This window comes from Prionailurus viverrinus, chromosome D4, assembly GCF_022837055.1.
Source record: "Prionailurus viverrinus isolate Anna chromosome D4, UM_Priviv_1.0, whole genome shotgun sequence".
Taxonomy (NCBI): domain Eukaryota; kingdom Metazoa; phylum Chordata; class Mammalia; order Carnivora; family Felidae; genus Prionailurus; species Prionailurus viverrinus.
The window spans coordinates 76,911,034-76,925,013 of record NC_062573.1 but is presented as its reverse complement, the minus strand read 5'-3'; the positions used below and the strand labels follow the sequence as shown (position 1 = coordinate 76,925,013).

Sequence of the window (13,980 nt, the reverse complement as noted above, 5' to 3'; positions counted from 1 at the left end):
CAGTCATCCTTCTTACCTAAAATCTGGGCTATTGTAACCCAGGTGGTGTCTTAGAGGGCACCCTCGTACAAACTGGAAAAAACATCTGTGAGAGTGGGTAGGGTGAAGAGGCTTTCTCCTCCCCGCCTGACATGGATAGCATCTTTGTGGGAAGACAGGGGCGCCCCTTTCCCTGGGAAGATGTGGCCCTTGCCGTCTTCTGAGATGAGCTTGGGACGGATTTCCCTCCCCGCTCACCCCTTTGGGCAGGAGCCCTTACAAACCAGCCTTGAGGGTTACAGATCCCTGTCCTTGGCTCTCTCTCTGTTACATTGTGTGTATTCTGGATATATATATTTTTTGTGTTTATTTATTTATTTTGAGAGAGAGAGTGCGTACGTAAGCAGGGGCGGGGCGGAGAGCGAGAGGGGGAGAGAGAGAATCCCAACCAGGCTCTGTGCTGTGAGCGCCGAACGCAGGAACCGTGAGATCACGACCTGAGTTGAAATCAAGTGTGGGACCCTTAAGCGACTGAGCCCCCCGCAGGCACCCCGTGAGTGTTCAGGATTTAAAGGGCAGTGGAATCAGAAACTTTTCCAGTGCGGGGATGTTTTGGAAACAAAGTCAGAGGATGACTCCAAGTTTATAATCCTCACAGGTATGGCTGGCTGCACAACTCCTGAGATACAAGGAATGTCACATTGTCCTTGTATTGCACGGAACAGACGATCTCCAACTTGGTCACCCCTCTCTGAGTTGGCAGGAAACTCAGTAGCTTCACAGAGTAGAGCGTGAGTCCCGTATACTCAAATGGCCATTTGAGGCTCCCTCCCTTTTCCGAAGCATCTAAGACCACGCGGAAGGGACGGAGGCACGGAGAGGGTGCACGCTTTCCTGGGGAGAGTGCAGGCTTCTGTGATCGGCGGAGCTCTCAGCTCTCTGTGGGTTGTCCCCACTGTCTGAGGCACTGCTCTGGGCAAGGGCACAGGCTCTTTTCCCCAGTGGCCCTTGCCACTGCCCACTGTCCTCCTCAGTGTTGTTGCATCCAACAGGGCCCACACTGACACCATTTCCAGAATGCATAGTCCTTTCCCCTTACTGTCTTCCCGGACTGGACAGCTTTCTTTTGAAGCCTTCACCCCAGCCCTAGCATCATCTTGGTACTTGGTGCTAATTAGAATCCCTCAAGAACCTATTAACTCTTCCCAAGCAAAGAGGGGTTCCTGGCTTAAGAAATACGAAGCCTGGGGCGCCTGGGTGGCTCAGTCGGTTAAGCGTTGGACTTCGGCTCAGGTCACGATCTCACGGTTTGTGGGTTTGAGCCCCGCGTCAGGCTGTGTGCTGACAGCTCAGAGCCTGGAGCCTGCTTTGGATTCTGTGACTCCCTCTCTCTCTGCCCCTTCCCTGCTCTCTCTCTCTCTCTCATAAATAAATAAACATTAAAAGAATTAAAAAAGAAAGAAAGAAAGAAACATGAAGGCTGGACTCTCCTTTGGGTTGAGGAGGAGGCTATGGGGGAATGGATGGACAGTTTCGTCTCTTCCTAGTGAAGCTTCCTGATGAAGAGGCTGCCAGACACAAGGTTTCTCAGATCATCCACACATTAAATGCTGGAAAGCTCACCTCATCACATCATTTCCCAAACACGCCATTTGTTTTTTGTTTGTTTGTTTGTTTGTTTTAGCATCTCTAATGGGCAAGACACATACCATGAGGGAAACAGACATACATAAGAAAAGCTTTGCCTTCTAGTGGCTTAGAATTTACTTGAAGTGTGCAGAGGGAGAGAGAGGAGGGCAAACAACTCCACAAACTCCCGTAAATCAAGGCAAAAAGGAATCAGCCGAGAAGCAAGGGAGCAGTCTGGAGAATGGAGGGAGCCTCGCCGGGCGGGGTAGGATTGTCAGAAGGTCGTGGCAAGGCGGCCTCGAGGGATGGGTGAGATTGCACCATGGTCAGCTCACCCCAGGCAGACGTGGAGAAAGAAAGAGGGGTGGGTGGGCTGCCTCAGGCTGAGGGGTCACAGTTTCAGAGGTGCAAAGGTGTGAGACAAGGAGAGGCAGCCGATTGAGGAGGGCTCCCGAAAAGGAAGGGTGCAGTCATTTGCTGTGGCTGCTGTAACTCAGTCCCAGAGACTGGGTGGCTTCAAACAACAGAAATGGATCTCTCCTGGTTCAGGAGGCTGGCATTCTGTGATCGGGGCGTCGCACTCCCTCGGGAGGCTCCGGGAGAGAACCTTCCTTGCCCCCTCCATCTTTTGGCAGCTGGAACCACGTCTGCCTTGTGGCTGTATCCCCCCCACCTCGGGCTGCGACTTGTCTCAGCTCCTCTGTGTGCCTGTATGTGATCTCCATCTGCCTCCCTCTTCTGAGGACAGCAGCGATTGCATTTAGGGCCCAGCTGGACAATCTCCCCATCTCAAGATCTTTAGCTTACTCACATCTGGAAAGAACCTTCCCCCCACCCTGCCACCCCACCTGAGGTCACATTGATAGACTCCAGGGATTAGGACTGACGTCTTGGGGGCTGTTAGTCTGCCCACCAGAGAGAGTGAGACCCAGCCACCCAGAGCCTAACAGCCATGCCAAGAGGGGCTGAGAATGGTCTCGGAGGGATTATCGGAGACTTGTACATCAGGGCGTCAGGTGAACGAGTCCGAGTCCCTAAAGCTCGGTGTGGTGAGGCTGAGAACAGTCAGCAGCTTCCTGCAAGCCAGGGGTGGCAGAGGAGGGAGCGATGGGGTGAGTGGGGAGTGGGGGGTCGGGGAGCCACTGTGCAAATACGATCCGTGGGACTGGTAGCTGCTTGCACATGGGAGAGAGAGACCAAGACCCACCGAAGAGCACTTCCGGCCCAGCCTTGGGAGAGATTTGGTGGGAGGGGCTGGTGCAGCCATGAGCTGATCTGGTGAGGAAATTAATTTTGGTTGGCCAGAAGTGTTGTTTTCTAAGGGGGGGGGGGGGGGGAAGCTTTTTTTCTCGCTGGTGGTAGAGAGCTGGGCAATGCTGGTCCCTCAAAATGACCCAAGAGAAACAAGGTGGGTGAGTTTATTTGATCAAAGTGATTTTGTTTTCGTTTGTTTTAAAAGTTTGATTTATTTTAGAGCACCCAGAGACCAAGGGTTAGCTCAAGAAATCCAAGGGTGAGTCCTGTCACAGGGCCAGGTCCTGGAGGCCAGACCTTGAACAAAGTAATAGATCCAGGCCCCCTGGTGGGAGTTAATGGATCTTTCCTTTAGAGATTACTGGGATTCACACAGTTAGTTTTTTTTTTTTTTCTTTCTGCCAACTCTTTATTATTTTCCTCTGTTGTCTTTAATCTTTATTTTTCCTGGTTTCTTTCTTTTAATTCTTTGTCATCTTTCCCAGAGTCCCTGCCTTGGCATAACCATGGCGCCTTATACCCTCGTGGCTAATTAATTCTAACCTCGGGGTTAATTTCGCTCCCACTGGTAACTGCCTCATTCTTTCATTACCTATCAGTTTAATCCCCGAGGGAAAGAATCTGATCAGCTGGGTTTTGTCCCCTGTTATCTGGAAGGTTGCTGACCAGCCTTTGATGGCCGACTGTGAGTCAGGGACCCGCTCCTGGTCTGGTCAGCTGTGGCAGAACGTGGAATTGTGTGATGTGAACAAGAACACCAAACTTTGAGGGGCGCCTGGGAGGCTCAGTTGGCTGAAAGTCTTGACTTCAGCTTAAGTCATGATCCAAGGGTCGTGGGATCGAGCCCCACGTCGGGCTCCACGTTGAGCGTGGAGCCTGCTTGAGATTCTCTGTCTCTCTTCCTCAGCCCCTCTCCCCCGCTTCTGCTATCTCTCTAAAATAAAATAATTTTAAAGACATTTAAAAAAAAAAGAAAAGAAAAGAAAAGAAAACCGAGCTGGAGCAAAGAATTCGGCAGGCCCAGTAATCAGCACCTTGGAGCAGCAGTTGGCAAAGTGTGGGCCCTGAATCCCGAGGAGCAGCATTACCTGCAACTTGTTAGAAATGCACATTCTTGGGCCTTTCCTCAGACTGCCTGGCTCAGGAGCTCGGGGAGGGGACCAGCAGTCTACACGTTCACAGACCCTCCCCGGATTCTGATGCACGCTCAGGTTTGAGAACCACTGCCTTAAACCAAGCCCACAGCATGTGGACTAAAACGAAATGTTGGCCTGAAGTCAGGGGTGGGGGGCAGGCAGATCAGCAGGAGTGGGGATGCCAGCGGCCTCTAAGAATCAGGAGCAGGTGGCATTTGTTACCAGTTCCTATCTTATTGACTCTAGAGGGTCCGTATCTTCTGTTGGTCAGGGAGCTGCATTCTCCTGGGTTGTAGTACCTGCTCCTGACCAGGAACTCGAAAAAGTGCTGTTATCCCCTCCCTCCACCCACCCCTATCCTCCCCACACCCACACCTCCCTGACCACGAAAGTCATGTTCCGCCTTCAAGACAGGTCCAGCGCAAGGTTCTCTCCACAAATTCTGCCAAATCTGACTTCATAAGTGATGTATTTTTTTTCTCCAAAATAAAAAAAAAATCAGTTAACTATTTACTTTGAGTCTTGTTACATCCGGATCATTTACACTTCTCCTGTCTATTGGTTAGGGGTTTGTTTTTGTGGCCCTAATTTACACGCATATGGATCAAAACCACCACCACAGCAACATAAAGGAGGAGGAGATGGGAGAAAAAGTGAAAGGAAAAACCCACTCTGTCCCTCCAGGGAGCACAAACAGGTTACAACCTAATACAGGACAGGGCTTAGGGTGAGGTTAGCTAGATGCATAATTTAAAAAGGCACCCAAAACTCAGCAATCAAAATAAATATTGCAATGCAATATTTTTAAAAATCAACATCAGTGCTGGGGTGCCTTAGCGGCTCAATTGGTTAAGCAGCCAACTTTTGATTGTGGGTTTTTGATCTCACAGGTTGGTGAGATCAGGCCCTGAGTCAGGCTCTGCCTGGAGCCTACTTGGGATTCTTTCTCTCCCTCTCCCTCTCTCTCTCTCTCTCTCTCTCCCCCCCTCCCCCACTCATACACACGTGTTCTTTCTCTCTCTCAAAATAAATAAACTCAAAAAAATCAAAATCAACGTAATTAAAACCCACGATAAACAAAGCATCCGAATTTTAAGTAGGGACAGCCTCCAATTCCCTCTGCAGCCCAGTAGGCTTATTAACTAAAGATGGTAGGAAATATCTCTCCCAACCGTCCAAGATGGAGGAAGACATTGGAGCCACACTGAGAGTGCTGTTGGATGGATACATTGCCATCCATTTGCAGCAAGAGACGTACTCACTCCTTGCTCTTGAGCGTAGAAAAACTATGTCAAGCACTTCCGAGAAAAAACAAAGATGTTATATTTCTCATCGATTAAAGGCTGTATGAGCTTAGTCCCTTTATTCATGAAGAGTCACCTCGGACCTTCTAACGCATTCACTTAACCAGAAACACTCTTCTTCTTACTGTCCCTCCTGCTCTTGGTCAGTACAGATGGCCGGTCCGTCCCGTCTGACCGCTCAACTGAGCTGGGACTTGTCCGGCGCAGTGGTTGACGACCCCACTGTTCCGTCATCCCTCCCACTTCGCCCCTTTCATCCAATCTGTTTTCCTGGTCATTCCTCGTGTTCAGGATTGTGGGATGGAAAGAGCCGTCAAGGAGGCATCACTATGTTCTTTGCTCAGCCACCAAACAGATGTGTGACCCTGGGCCCAACCTGGCTACTCTCTGTGTTTCCTCATCTGTGACAAGATGATCTCAAAACTCATGTTCCTCTCTGCCTCTCGTGCTACCTCGGAAACCTCACATGCGTAGGCTTCTAATTTTTAACTCCTTTGCTCACTATTCATTCCCAGGGCCTTTCCCATTGTCTCAGGAAAATTAATCTCCCTTCACTCTTTTTCTTTTTATGTTTTTTAATGTTTATTTTTGACAGAGAGACAGAGCATGAGCCAGGGAGGGGCAGAGAGAGAGGGAGACACAGAATCCGAAGCAGGCTCCAGGCTCCGAGCTGTCAGTACAGAGCCCGACGTGGGGCTCAAACTCGCAGACTGCGAGATCATGACCTGAGCCGAAGTCGGACGCTCAACCGACTGAGCCACCCAGACACCCCTCCTCTCTTTTTCATGATGCATGGGGGATGATAGAAACGTTTGGGGTTCACATGTATAAAATCTGTGATTTCTGAAGAAAACCATGACAGCAAACGTCCAGTGCCCCTTCCACTTGCCCAGGGCACCCTGCACGATGGTCACAGAAGGTCTCTGTCTGCCTCATCATCTTCTTTTTACCAAGCTGATATAGCCGCTGATATCCATTGAATACCTCCTAAGTAGCATGCACTCTTCTGAAAAGCCCTGAGTTAAACAAAGCTCCTGGGGTGGTAGGTTTGCATGGCATGACCAATTATTCTAGAACATATATATTTACTTTATACACTCAGGCAAGAAAAAAAGACATTGCTCTATGATCCTTAATTTATGACTTGAAGCAACCATTCCACATTTTAATCTTGGGCATTTTTAGGGACCTGTCCCAGAACTCTGTAGGGTCATACAAACATCTGAAGACTTTCTGGGTTGCTGGAAAATGGGTGAAAAGACCTCAGTAGTGTTCAGTCCATGGTGATCATCACTAATGTCCTTCTTCCCAAACCGTCACAGTCCCTTGAGGGTAGATAACTTCACAGCTTCTGTGCTGTGTTGGCCTGGATCTCTCTGCTCCAGTTGGGGGCCCCCATGTTCAAGGTCTTCCTCATATGGAGTCTCCAAAATTGTATTTCTCTCCTTTCCTTATGCATAAGTACCACTGAAGCCTTTTTCTCTGACATGATCAAAGCGACGGACAAGTGCTTGATTCATGAGTCTAGAAAGAGTTAAAAGAAGTAACTAAGCGCATATCTTGACCATTGTATTTTTAGCCCAAAACACCAAAGTATATATTTATTGTTCAATATTTTAATAGTGATCTCGGACCTTTTCTTTGAACATGAGCACACTGTGTGCTGGTGTGATTATCTTTCTTAAGAAGATTCCCACTCATTATTCATCAGTAATGTTTGCCTTTAATTTGTTTATAGCTAGCGGGAATTTAAACACACTTGGGGAGCAATCTGAAGAAAGTGTTTTGTACATTTTTTAAAATTTAAATTCAAGTTAATTAACATCCAGTGTAATCTTGGCTTCAGGAGAGTAGAACCCAATGATTCACCTTGTACATATGACACCCAGTCCTCATTCCCAAAAGTGCCTTCCTTAATTCCCGTCACCCATTTAACCCATCCCTCCATTTGCCTCCCCTCCAGCAGCCCTCAGTTTGTTCTCTGAATTAAAGAGTCTCTTATGGTTTGCCTCCCTCTTTTTTTTTTTTTAATTTTATTTTTCCTTCCCTTCCCCTATGTTATCTGTTGTGTTTCTCAAATTCCACACGTGAGTGAAATCATTTTCCTCTTAGCATAAGACCCTGTCTTACCATTCTTCACACTTTCTATTCTTCCCTAGTGTTTCGCTGTATCTCCCTCACATTAATTTCTCAGGATTAGCTCATTGCCATTACCGAACTCTTTCCAAAACATTCAACTTAATTTTCGTAGAACTCTTCCTGTGTATACTCACATCTCACTGGTTTACATACAGTTTAATAATTGCATATTCTGAACAACAAGCGTAACAGGTATTAACTTATTTAGGAACAAACTTAACTGATTCCTTATAAGCACATAATCCACTCGTTAGAGGCTCAAGTAGGTGAGCAGATTAGAAAGTGATGTACTAGTCACAGCTCCTGTGCTGGTGACCTCATTCAGGATGTTTTACAGAAACAGAAAGCTTAGGCTTGTTTGTCTCCCAGTTGGGTGGAAATCAGTTAAGAGAATGTGGCAGTGTTTATAGCATTGGTTAAAACTGTGCTTCCCTATCACCTTGCCAGTAGATGCCATCACTTAAAGATGTGGAGTTCAAAGTTTTTGATCTCGACCCTCGCAACGATGTGAAGTCAAGTACGTCTTACTTTTTCAGTTCTTGAAGTGTCAAGTTCAATTTCACTGCGTTTTCTTAAATAGACGGGATGTTGGCCCTAATCCTAGCCCTAGATCTGAGGGAGAAAAAAAAAGATATGGCATATATACACAAGAGAATATTACTCAGCAGAGAAAAGAATGAAATCTTGCCATTTCCAACAACACGGATGGAACTGGAGAGTATTACACTAAGCGAAATAAGTTGGAGAAAGACTGTATGGTTTCACTTATATGTGGAATTTAACAAAGGAGAAAGCAGAATTTAAAAAAAAGAGAGAGAGAGAGACAAACCAAGAAACAGACTCTTAACTAGAGAACAAAGTGATGATCCAGAGGGGAGGTGGGTAGGGGGTGGGTGAAATGGGCAGTGGGGATAAAGGAGTGTGCTTATGACGGGGCGCCTGGGTGGCACAGTCGGTTAAGCGTCTGTGTCCGACTTCAGCTCGGGTCATGATCTCACAGTCCATGAGTTTGAGCCCCGCGTCGGGCTCTGTGCTGACAGCTCAGAGCCCGGAGCCTGCTTCGGATTCTGTGTCTCCCTCTCTCTTTGCCCCTCCCCTGCTTGTGCTCTGTCTCTCTCAAAAATAAAACATTAAAAACATTAAAAAAAAATCAAACAAGTCTTATTCACTTGTCACTTAGGACTACCCTGTGCCTACACTCCACTGAGGACACACTGGGCTATTGTGCTTGTTCTCGGGCCCTGGGCATTTGCTTGTGCTCTTGTTGTCCAGTTAGAACACATATGCTCCCTTCATCCCTGTCTCTGTCAGGAAGAGGTGAGGGTTGCAAGTAACAGAATTCTCCTCTCCCCTCTGAAAATGACAGGCTTTATTCTCCTCAACACGGTATCTTTGTTTCTTCCCTTATGCCAGTATTTCCCAAATGTGTCTTTTATTGGTATCCCTGTAGCAGTATTTGTCCTGAAATGGTCTTACTTTTCTTTCCCTTCAGTACTTATTTATTATAGAAAGTTTTCATCTATATGAAAAAAAAAACAGTATCCCTTGATAAATAAAAGCTCACCACAAAAATGAATCCAATAAAACCTGCAATGATAGTGCCTTCTATCTAGGTAATGCTTGTCTGAGCCATGCTCTGTTTTGGTTAATGTATTAAAGAGTTTCTCCTTGATGCATTAGGAGCATTGAAGAAGAATGGAAAACAGAGTAACTTTCTCACATTTTGTAGGTAACGCCATGTCCGTGAACCATCTAAAATAACTTCCCATGTCATCTATGTGTATGTGTACGTGTCCCACACTCTGGGAAACGATGCCTTACTCCTGTGACCTGATAAGCAGCTAGAGGGCAAGAAATGATTCTCTTCTGCGTGTCCTTTGCCTTTCTGGGGACCTATTGCTTAGGTCTCTAAACCACCCTCCTTCTGGGGGACCTTGAGGAGCCTTGTGAGCCACCGTGTTATTTGATGGGAAGAAATGAACAGTTCTTTCTGCGACGCTGGCCGATGGGTTGGTCTTCTTCTCTTGGAACATCAAGATAGTAGGCTTTTCAGGCCTGGGGTCACAGGCTGGAGAATGAATGTTTTTCCTCAAGTTCTGGTGCACGTACGTGTTTTGGAGGTGTACATGGTGTCAGGGGCGGGGAGTGTAGCAGAGGAAGACTGTGGCGTTTTCTGAACTTCCTTAATTCACAGAGTTCTGTTCATGAAATGCCCCAATGCTCTGGGAGCTGGGGTGGTAGGTTCACGTCTGAGATCAGCATTTTGGGGGGGCCGGGACAAGACTCTGGAGACCGTCTCCTCCCCAGGGTCCCCGCCCTACTCCCTCCACTCCCCTTTTATGGAAGAGGAACCAGGGTCTGGCAAACAGGTGTCGCGCCAGCTACTGACTCTGCCTATAAGCTACAAATCATACTTGAATCCAGACGCTTGCGACAGAAACCAATCACAGGAGCCCTCCTATGACTGATGTGAGTTGTTCACAGACTGTTTTTCCTCCTTTTCCAGGCAGTGCTGAGCCCTCTCATAGCCATTGCGCTGAAAATCTCCCAGATTCATGAGAGAACCGGCCGGAGGGGCCCCACAGTCATCACCTGAGTGGAGGAAAGATCAGTGACGAGGGCCAAAAGAGAGCGCTTGGCGGGACATACTTCACCCACGCCTTCTTGCTACCTGTTTGTGCCTTTTACGACTTTGGGGAAAAAAAAAAAGATAATATGTTTATGGGGGGGAGGGGCGGGGGGGAGGAGAAAAAAATCTGTTTTGTTTGGGTTTGGTTCAGTTCCTCCAAATGCAACAGGGGCTTCCGTTGTCTGTTAAAGCTGCACTATCATTTGGTATCCATATTTTAGCATGCAAAGGAACCTCACCTTTTGAGAAAAGAGTTAGCGGGCTGGGAAGGTGTCCATCCTGGCATCTGTGCGCCGTTGCTGTCCGGTGTGGAAAGGTGCTGAAATCATGGTCAGAGCGCAGTGCCAGAACTAAACTGACCCGAAGGCACAGGTGCCCCTGGGCGGAGCTCAGAAGACTCTCCTCGGCGTGGTGGAGGGCTTGGCTCTTCATCCTGGGTCAGGCCTCCCGTGGGGGGAAGGTTGAGCCCCTCATACCGCACCTCATGCCCACAAGCCACCGTATGGCCCCTTCCCCCACCCTCCCATCCCCCCGGAGTCCCCAAGCCGAGTTCTCTCACGCCTTCCAGAGCATTCTGCAGATCACAATGGCACACTTCCAGCGAAGCATATCAAAAGGGTGTTTTCCTCTCTTATTTTGTAAATATTATTTTCGCTATTAAGCTGGCTGTGTTCTTTCCAACTCAGCCAATCCTCGTGCAGGTGGAGAGCAGTTTCTTGGCAGGACTCTGCAAATGAGTGCCTACGGTCCCACCAGCGCTCCCTTGATGCCATCATGTACGGTGACACGGGGGTTTACATTAATTCCTCCTGGGAAGACAGAATACCGCCATGTCCACTGTCTCTCTGACTTTCTCTCTCTCTCTGTTATCTTATAAGGGTCTATTTTAATGCAATCGTTTGGACATAGTTCACATCTTACAGCGGCTGTAGAAGGAGACAATGTGATGGCGTAAAAGTAGGGAATAGAGTACTTACTGGGTGGTGGTTATGGGCCTGATGAGGGGTGGGGGGCCCCTGATGGAAACCAGAAGGTCACAACTGGCTTTCTTTGCCCAGGAGCAGGCTATTGCGGCCCTAGCAGCCTCTGTCTGTACTCAGCCAGGACACTTGGTGTGGTGCGTGGGACCTGTTTGCATATGTTTTGCTTCCTTGGGAACAGCACTGTCACTTACCCCGTCGTCAGCACAGATGACGTGATGCGCTTTGACTGTTAAGCAATGTGTTGTTGCTGTAGTCAAGACTCGTGCAAGCAGGGAGATGTTCCCAGTAAGGGATTTGTTTCCACTTTCTATCTCTGCTTCTGTCAGAAAGTCACTAGGACACTTAGTAGCCAATAAAAAAGAAATTCCTTATTTCAACCTTTTGCACGGATTGTGGATTTTTGCTTGTTTGTTTCACCATATTGGTCACACTTTGCTAAGTCTGTCTTTCAGAACACTCCCAAGGGCTGGCTTTCATTAAATTACATAGATGGAACCAGAAAGGGCAAATTGCTCAAAACTACCCTTCGGGAGTCAGCAGAAAAATAAATTGGCAACTAGCATTTCATCGTTAAGTATCTTCATTCTGTAATAATGGAGGGTGGCTTGGAGCAGAGATTCTAAAGTTATGATATTTGTCAGCGACGAGCGCAATTTGCCTTAAAGCTTCACTTCTCACTGGCTTTAAGAGGATGCCTATGTCGGCCATGTATTCACTGCACGGCTCTGTGTGGGTCAACACACCTTGGATGCATTATTAGGCTTACCTCCTAGGTCAGAAAATAGGTAATTTTTCTCAAGTTGCTGAATTTTTGACCATCTCTAAATTCGAGGTTCAAATGTAAATCCTCATTTACAAATTCTGTTTTTTTTTTTTTATTTCTAGAATATGTGTCTGGCACAGCCCAGGTATTCATTCATTCATTCATCCATTCATTCATTCAGCAAACACTGATTGAACAACTACTTTATACAGAGTCCTGTTTTTGGTGCAGCGAGATGTACAAAACATGATTCCTGCTCCTGGGAGTTTGTAACTTGGGAACAGGAGGATATGAATGTTAGGGTAGAGGTACAAGCAACACGCTTTGGGAACCACAGCAAGGTGGACTCTGAGCTGACAAGACCCGTGGCACTTGAGGGGTTTCCCAAAAAGTGGGGCTTCCCGGGACTTATAACCATTTATGTAGTTTCACCAGGGGTCGGTGTAGCGGAACGAAGACTGAGAGTGGAGAGGTAGGGTGGCTGGAGGGGAGGCTGGCCTTGGGTCCGGTGGGAGGATGGCATGGACGAGTGAGGTCAAGGGAGACACCGCGTTATAAATACCAGGCGGGGCATGGGTCTGGGCCCAGCTATGGAAAGAAGCAACTGCACGGCCACCTGTTTTTACAGAGCTTTCTCTCAGCTAGGTTGCCAAGGAGGAGGTCGTGTAGTGACCCTAGGACACAGCCTTTCCCTCTGGAAACCTGCTCAGTTTCACATTGCCGGGATGTTCTTTCCACTCTGCATAGAATCCAAGCTTCTCTTGCAGAGCTATATATGCATCTGCTCTTGCCTTACCCTTAGGAGACGTTAAAGACAGGAAATCCCTGGTCTCTCTGTCTTAAAGGTGAATCTCCAGTCACCAGTCTTTCTGAAGAATGAATGACTGGAGAGGTCCAAGAATTTTGTGGGGACCCCAGGAGGCAGTCATAGAAGATGCTGTGGATGGAGTGTGGCAACTATGAGGGCCCCCTCTTCTACTCGGCTAATATTGAGGGGTTTACTTGCTACACCATATGCCTCCAGAACAATGATGAGCAACAGTGTGGATGATCCAGTGGTTCCCAACCAGGGCAGTGCCACTACTTACCCATGGGGTGTTTGGAAATGTGTGTGGATACACGCCAAGGAGGCATTTACAGGGAGGAGACCACGATTCTAAATATCCTGCCAGGTGTCAGCCAGTCCCTTAGAACAAAAAAATTGTTTTGCCTCATTCGTGATTCTTGGGTTTATTAGCTGGCCTTGAGAATGGCAGGCAGCCATTATTAAAATGAGATCATGTTTGAAATCTTACTGATCCAAGGTACAGCCTATATCCAAAGTACTCATGGAACAGATCATTTTGTGTGACGTTTCAGACTGAAGGCCTTGGACATGACCTGAAGGCTTTCTACACGGGAAGTCTCAGATTGATGGTTGGCCCCATGGTGGCGCATTGGGCTGACAGTTGGCTGTTCTGAGCCAGCGGTCTCTGCAGATAATACAGGCAATGATGGGGCCAATGGTGTGCTGACTTCTGATTGGCCAACCGTGGGTCAGTGTAAGGCATGGGATTTACTTTGACAGCCATATCCATCCGCCATGGCAGGTGCGTGGAAGCTGAAAAGCACCTGGGGGATCTGGTAGCGACAAAACAGGTGACTCCATTTTATTATTTGATCGTGCACTGGGTGCTCTCGGAGCACATGGACATTGACATCTCGGACATTTCCTTTCCCGAGTGGAGAAGGGCCTGAGAAAATCGTGCACCTTTCGAAATGACGTAACTGCCCGTAAATCAGTTCCTGGCCCTTCAACAGTTACAAACAGCAAGAGATTGCCAGAGGCAGCAGAGCTTAGCAGATGCCTTTTCCACCTCAACTGGCCACAGTCTTTATCGGTGGACGTGGCTCATGCAGTTGACAGCCCATCTGGTATGTGAATCAGCCTAACCTGTCATGGAAAATTACAGAACATGGTGTATGCATTATATACCCACATCCTTATCGTCTTTTCATGTCTTTTCATGCCTAGGATGTGCCCTGCAATATAGGGAAGCTGGGGAGATACCTCACCAAAGACCGTGTGTTTATGTAGAATACTTAAGGTATGGGTAGACTTACCAGTAAAAGGAGTTTTAGAGTGGAGAGTTCAAATATACACCTGCTGCATCTTGGATATGTG

At 47.7% G+C, this 13,980-nt stretch overlaps 1 protein-coding gene across 2 annotated transcripts in view; it reads left to right on the top strand.

Moving 5' to 3' along the window:
* Nucleotides 1-11,430, top strand: part of PGM5 (phosphoglucomutase 5) — a 185,185-nt gene extending 173,755 nt beyond the window's left edge. For both annotated transcript variants that reach the window (XM_047830922.1, XM_047830921.1), the window contains one exon: nucleotides 9,948-11,430. In XM_047830922.1, the coding sequence (XP_047686878.1) occupies nucleotides 9,948-10,037 (90 nt within the window). In that variant the 3' untranslated portion in view covers nucleotides 10,038-11,430. The remainder of the gene's footprint in view (nucleotides 1-9,947) is intronic.
* The last annotated feature ends 2,550 nt before the right edge of the window (nucleotides 11,431-13,980 follow it).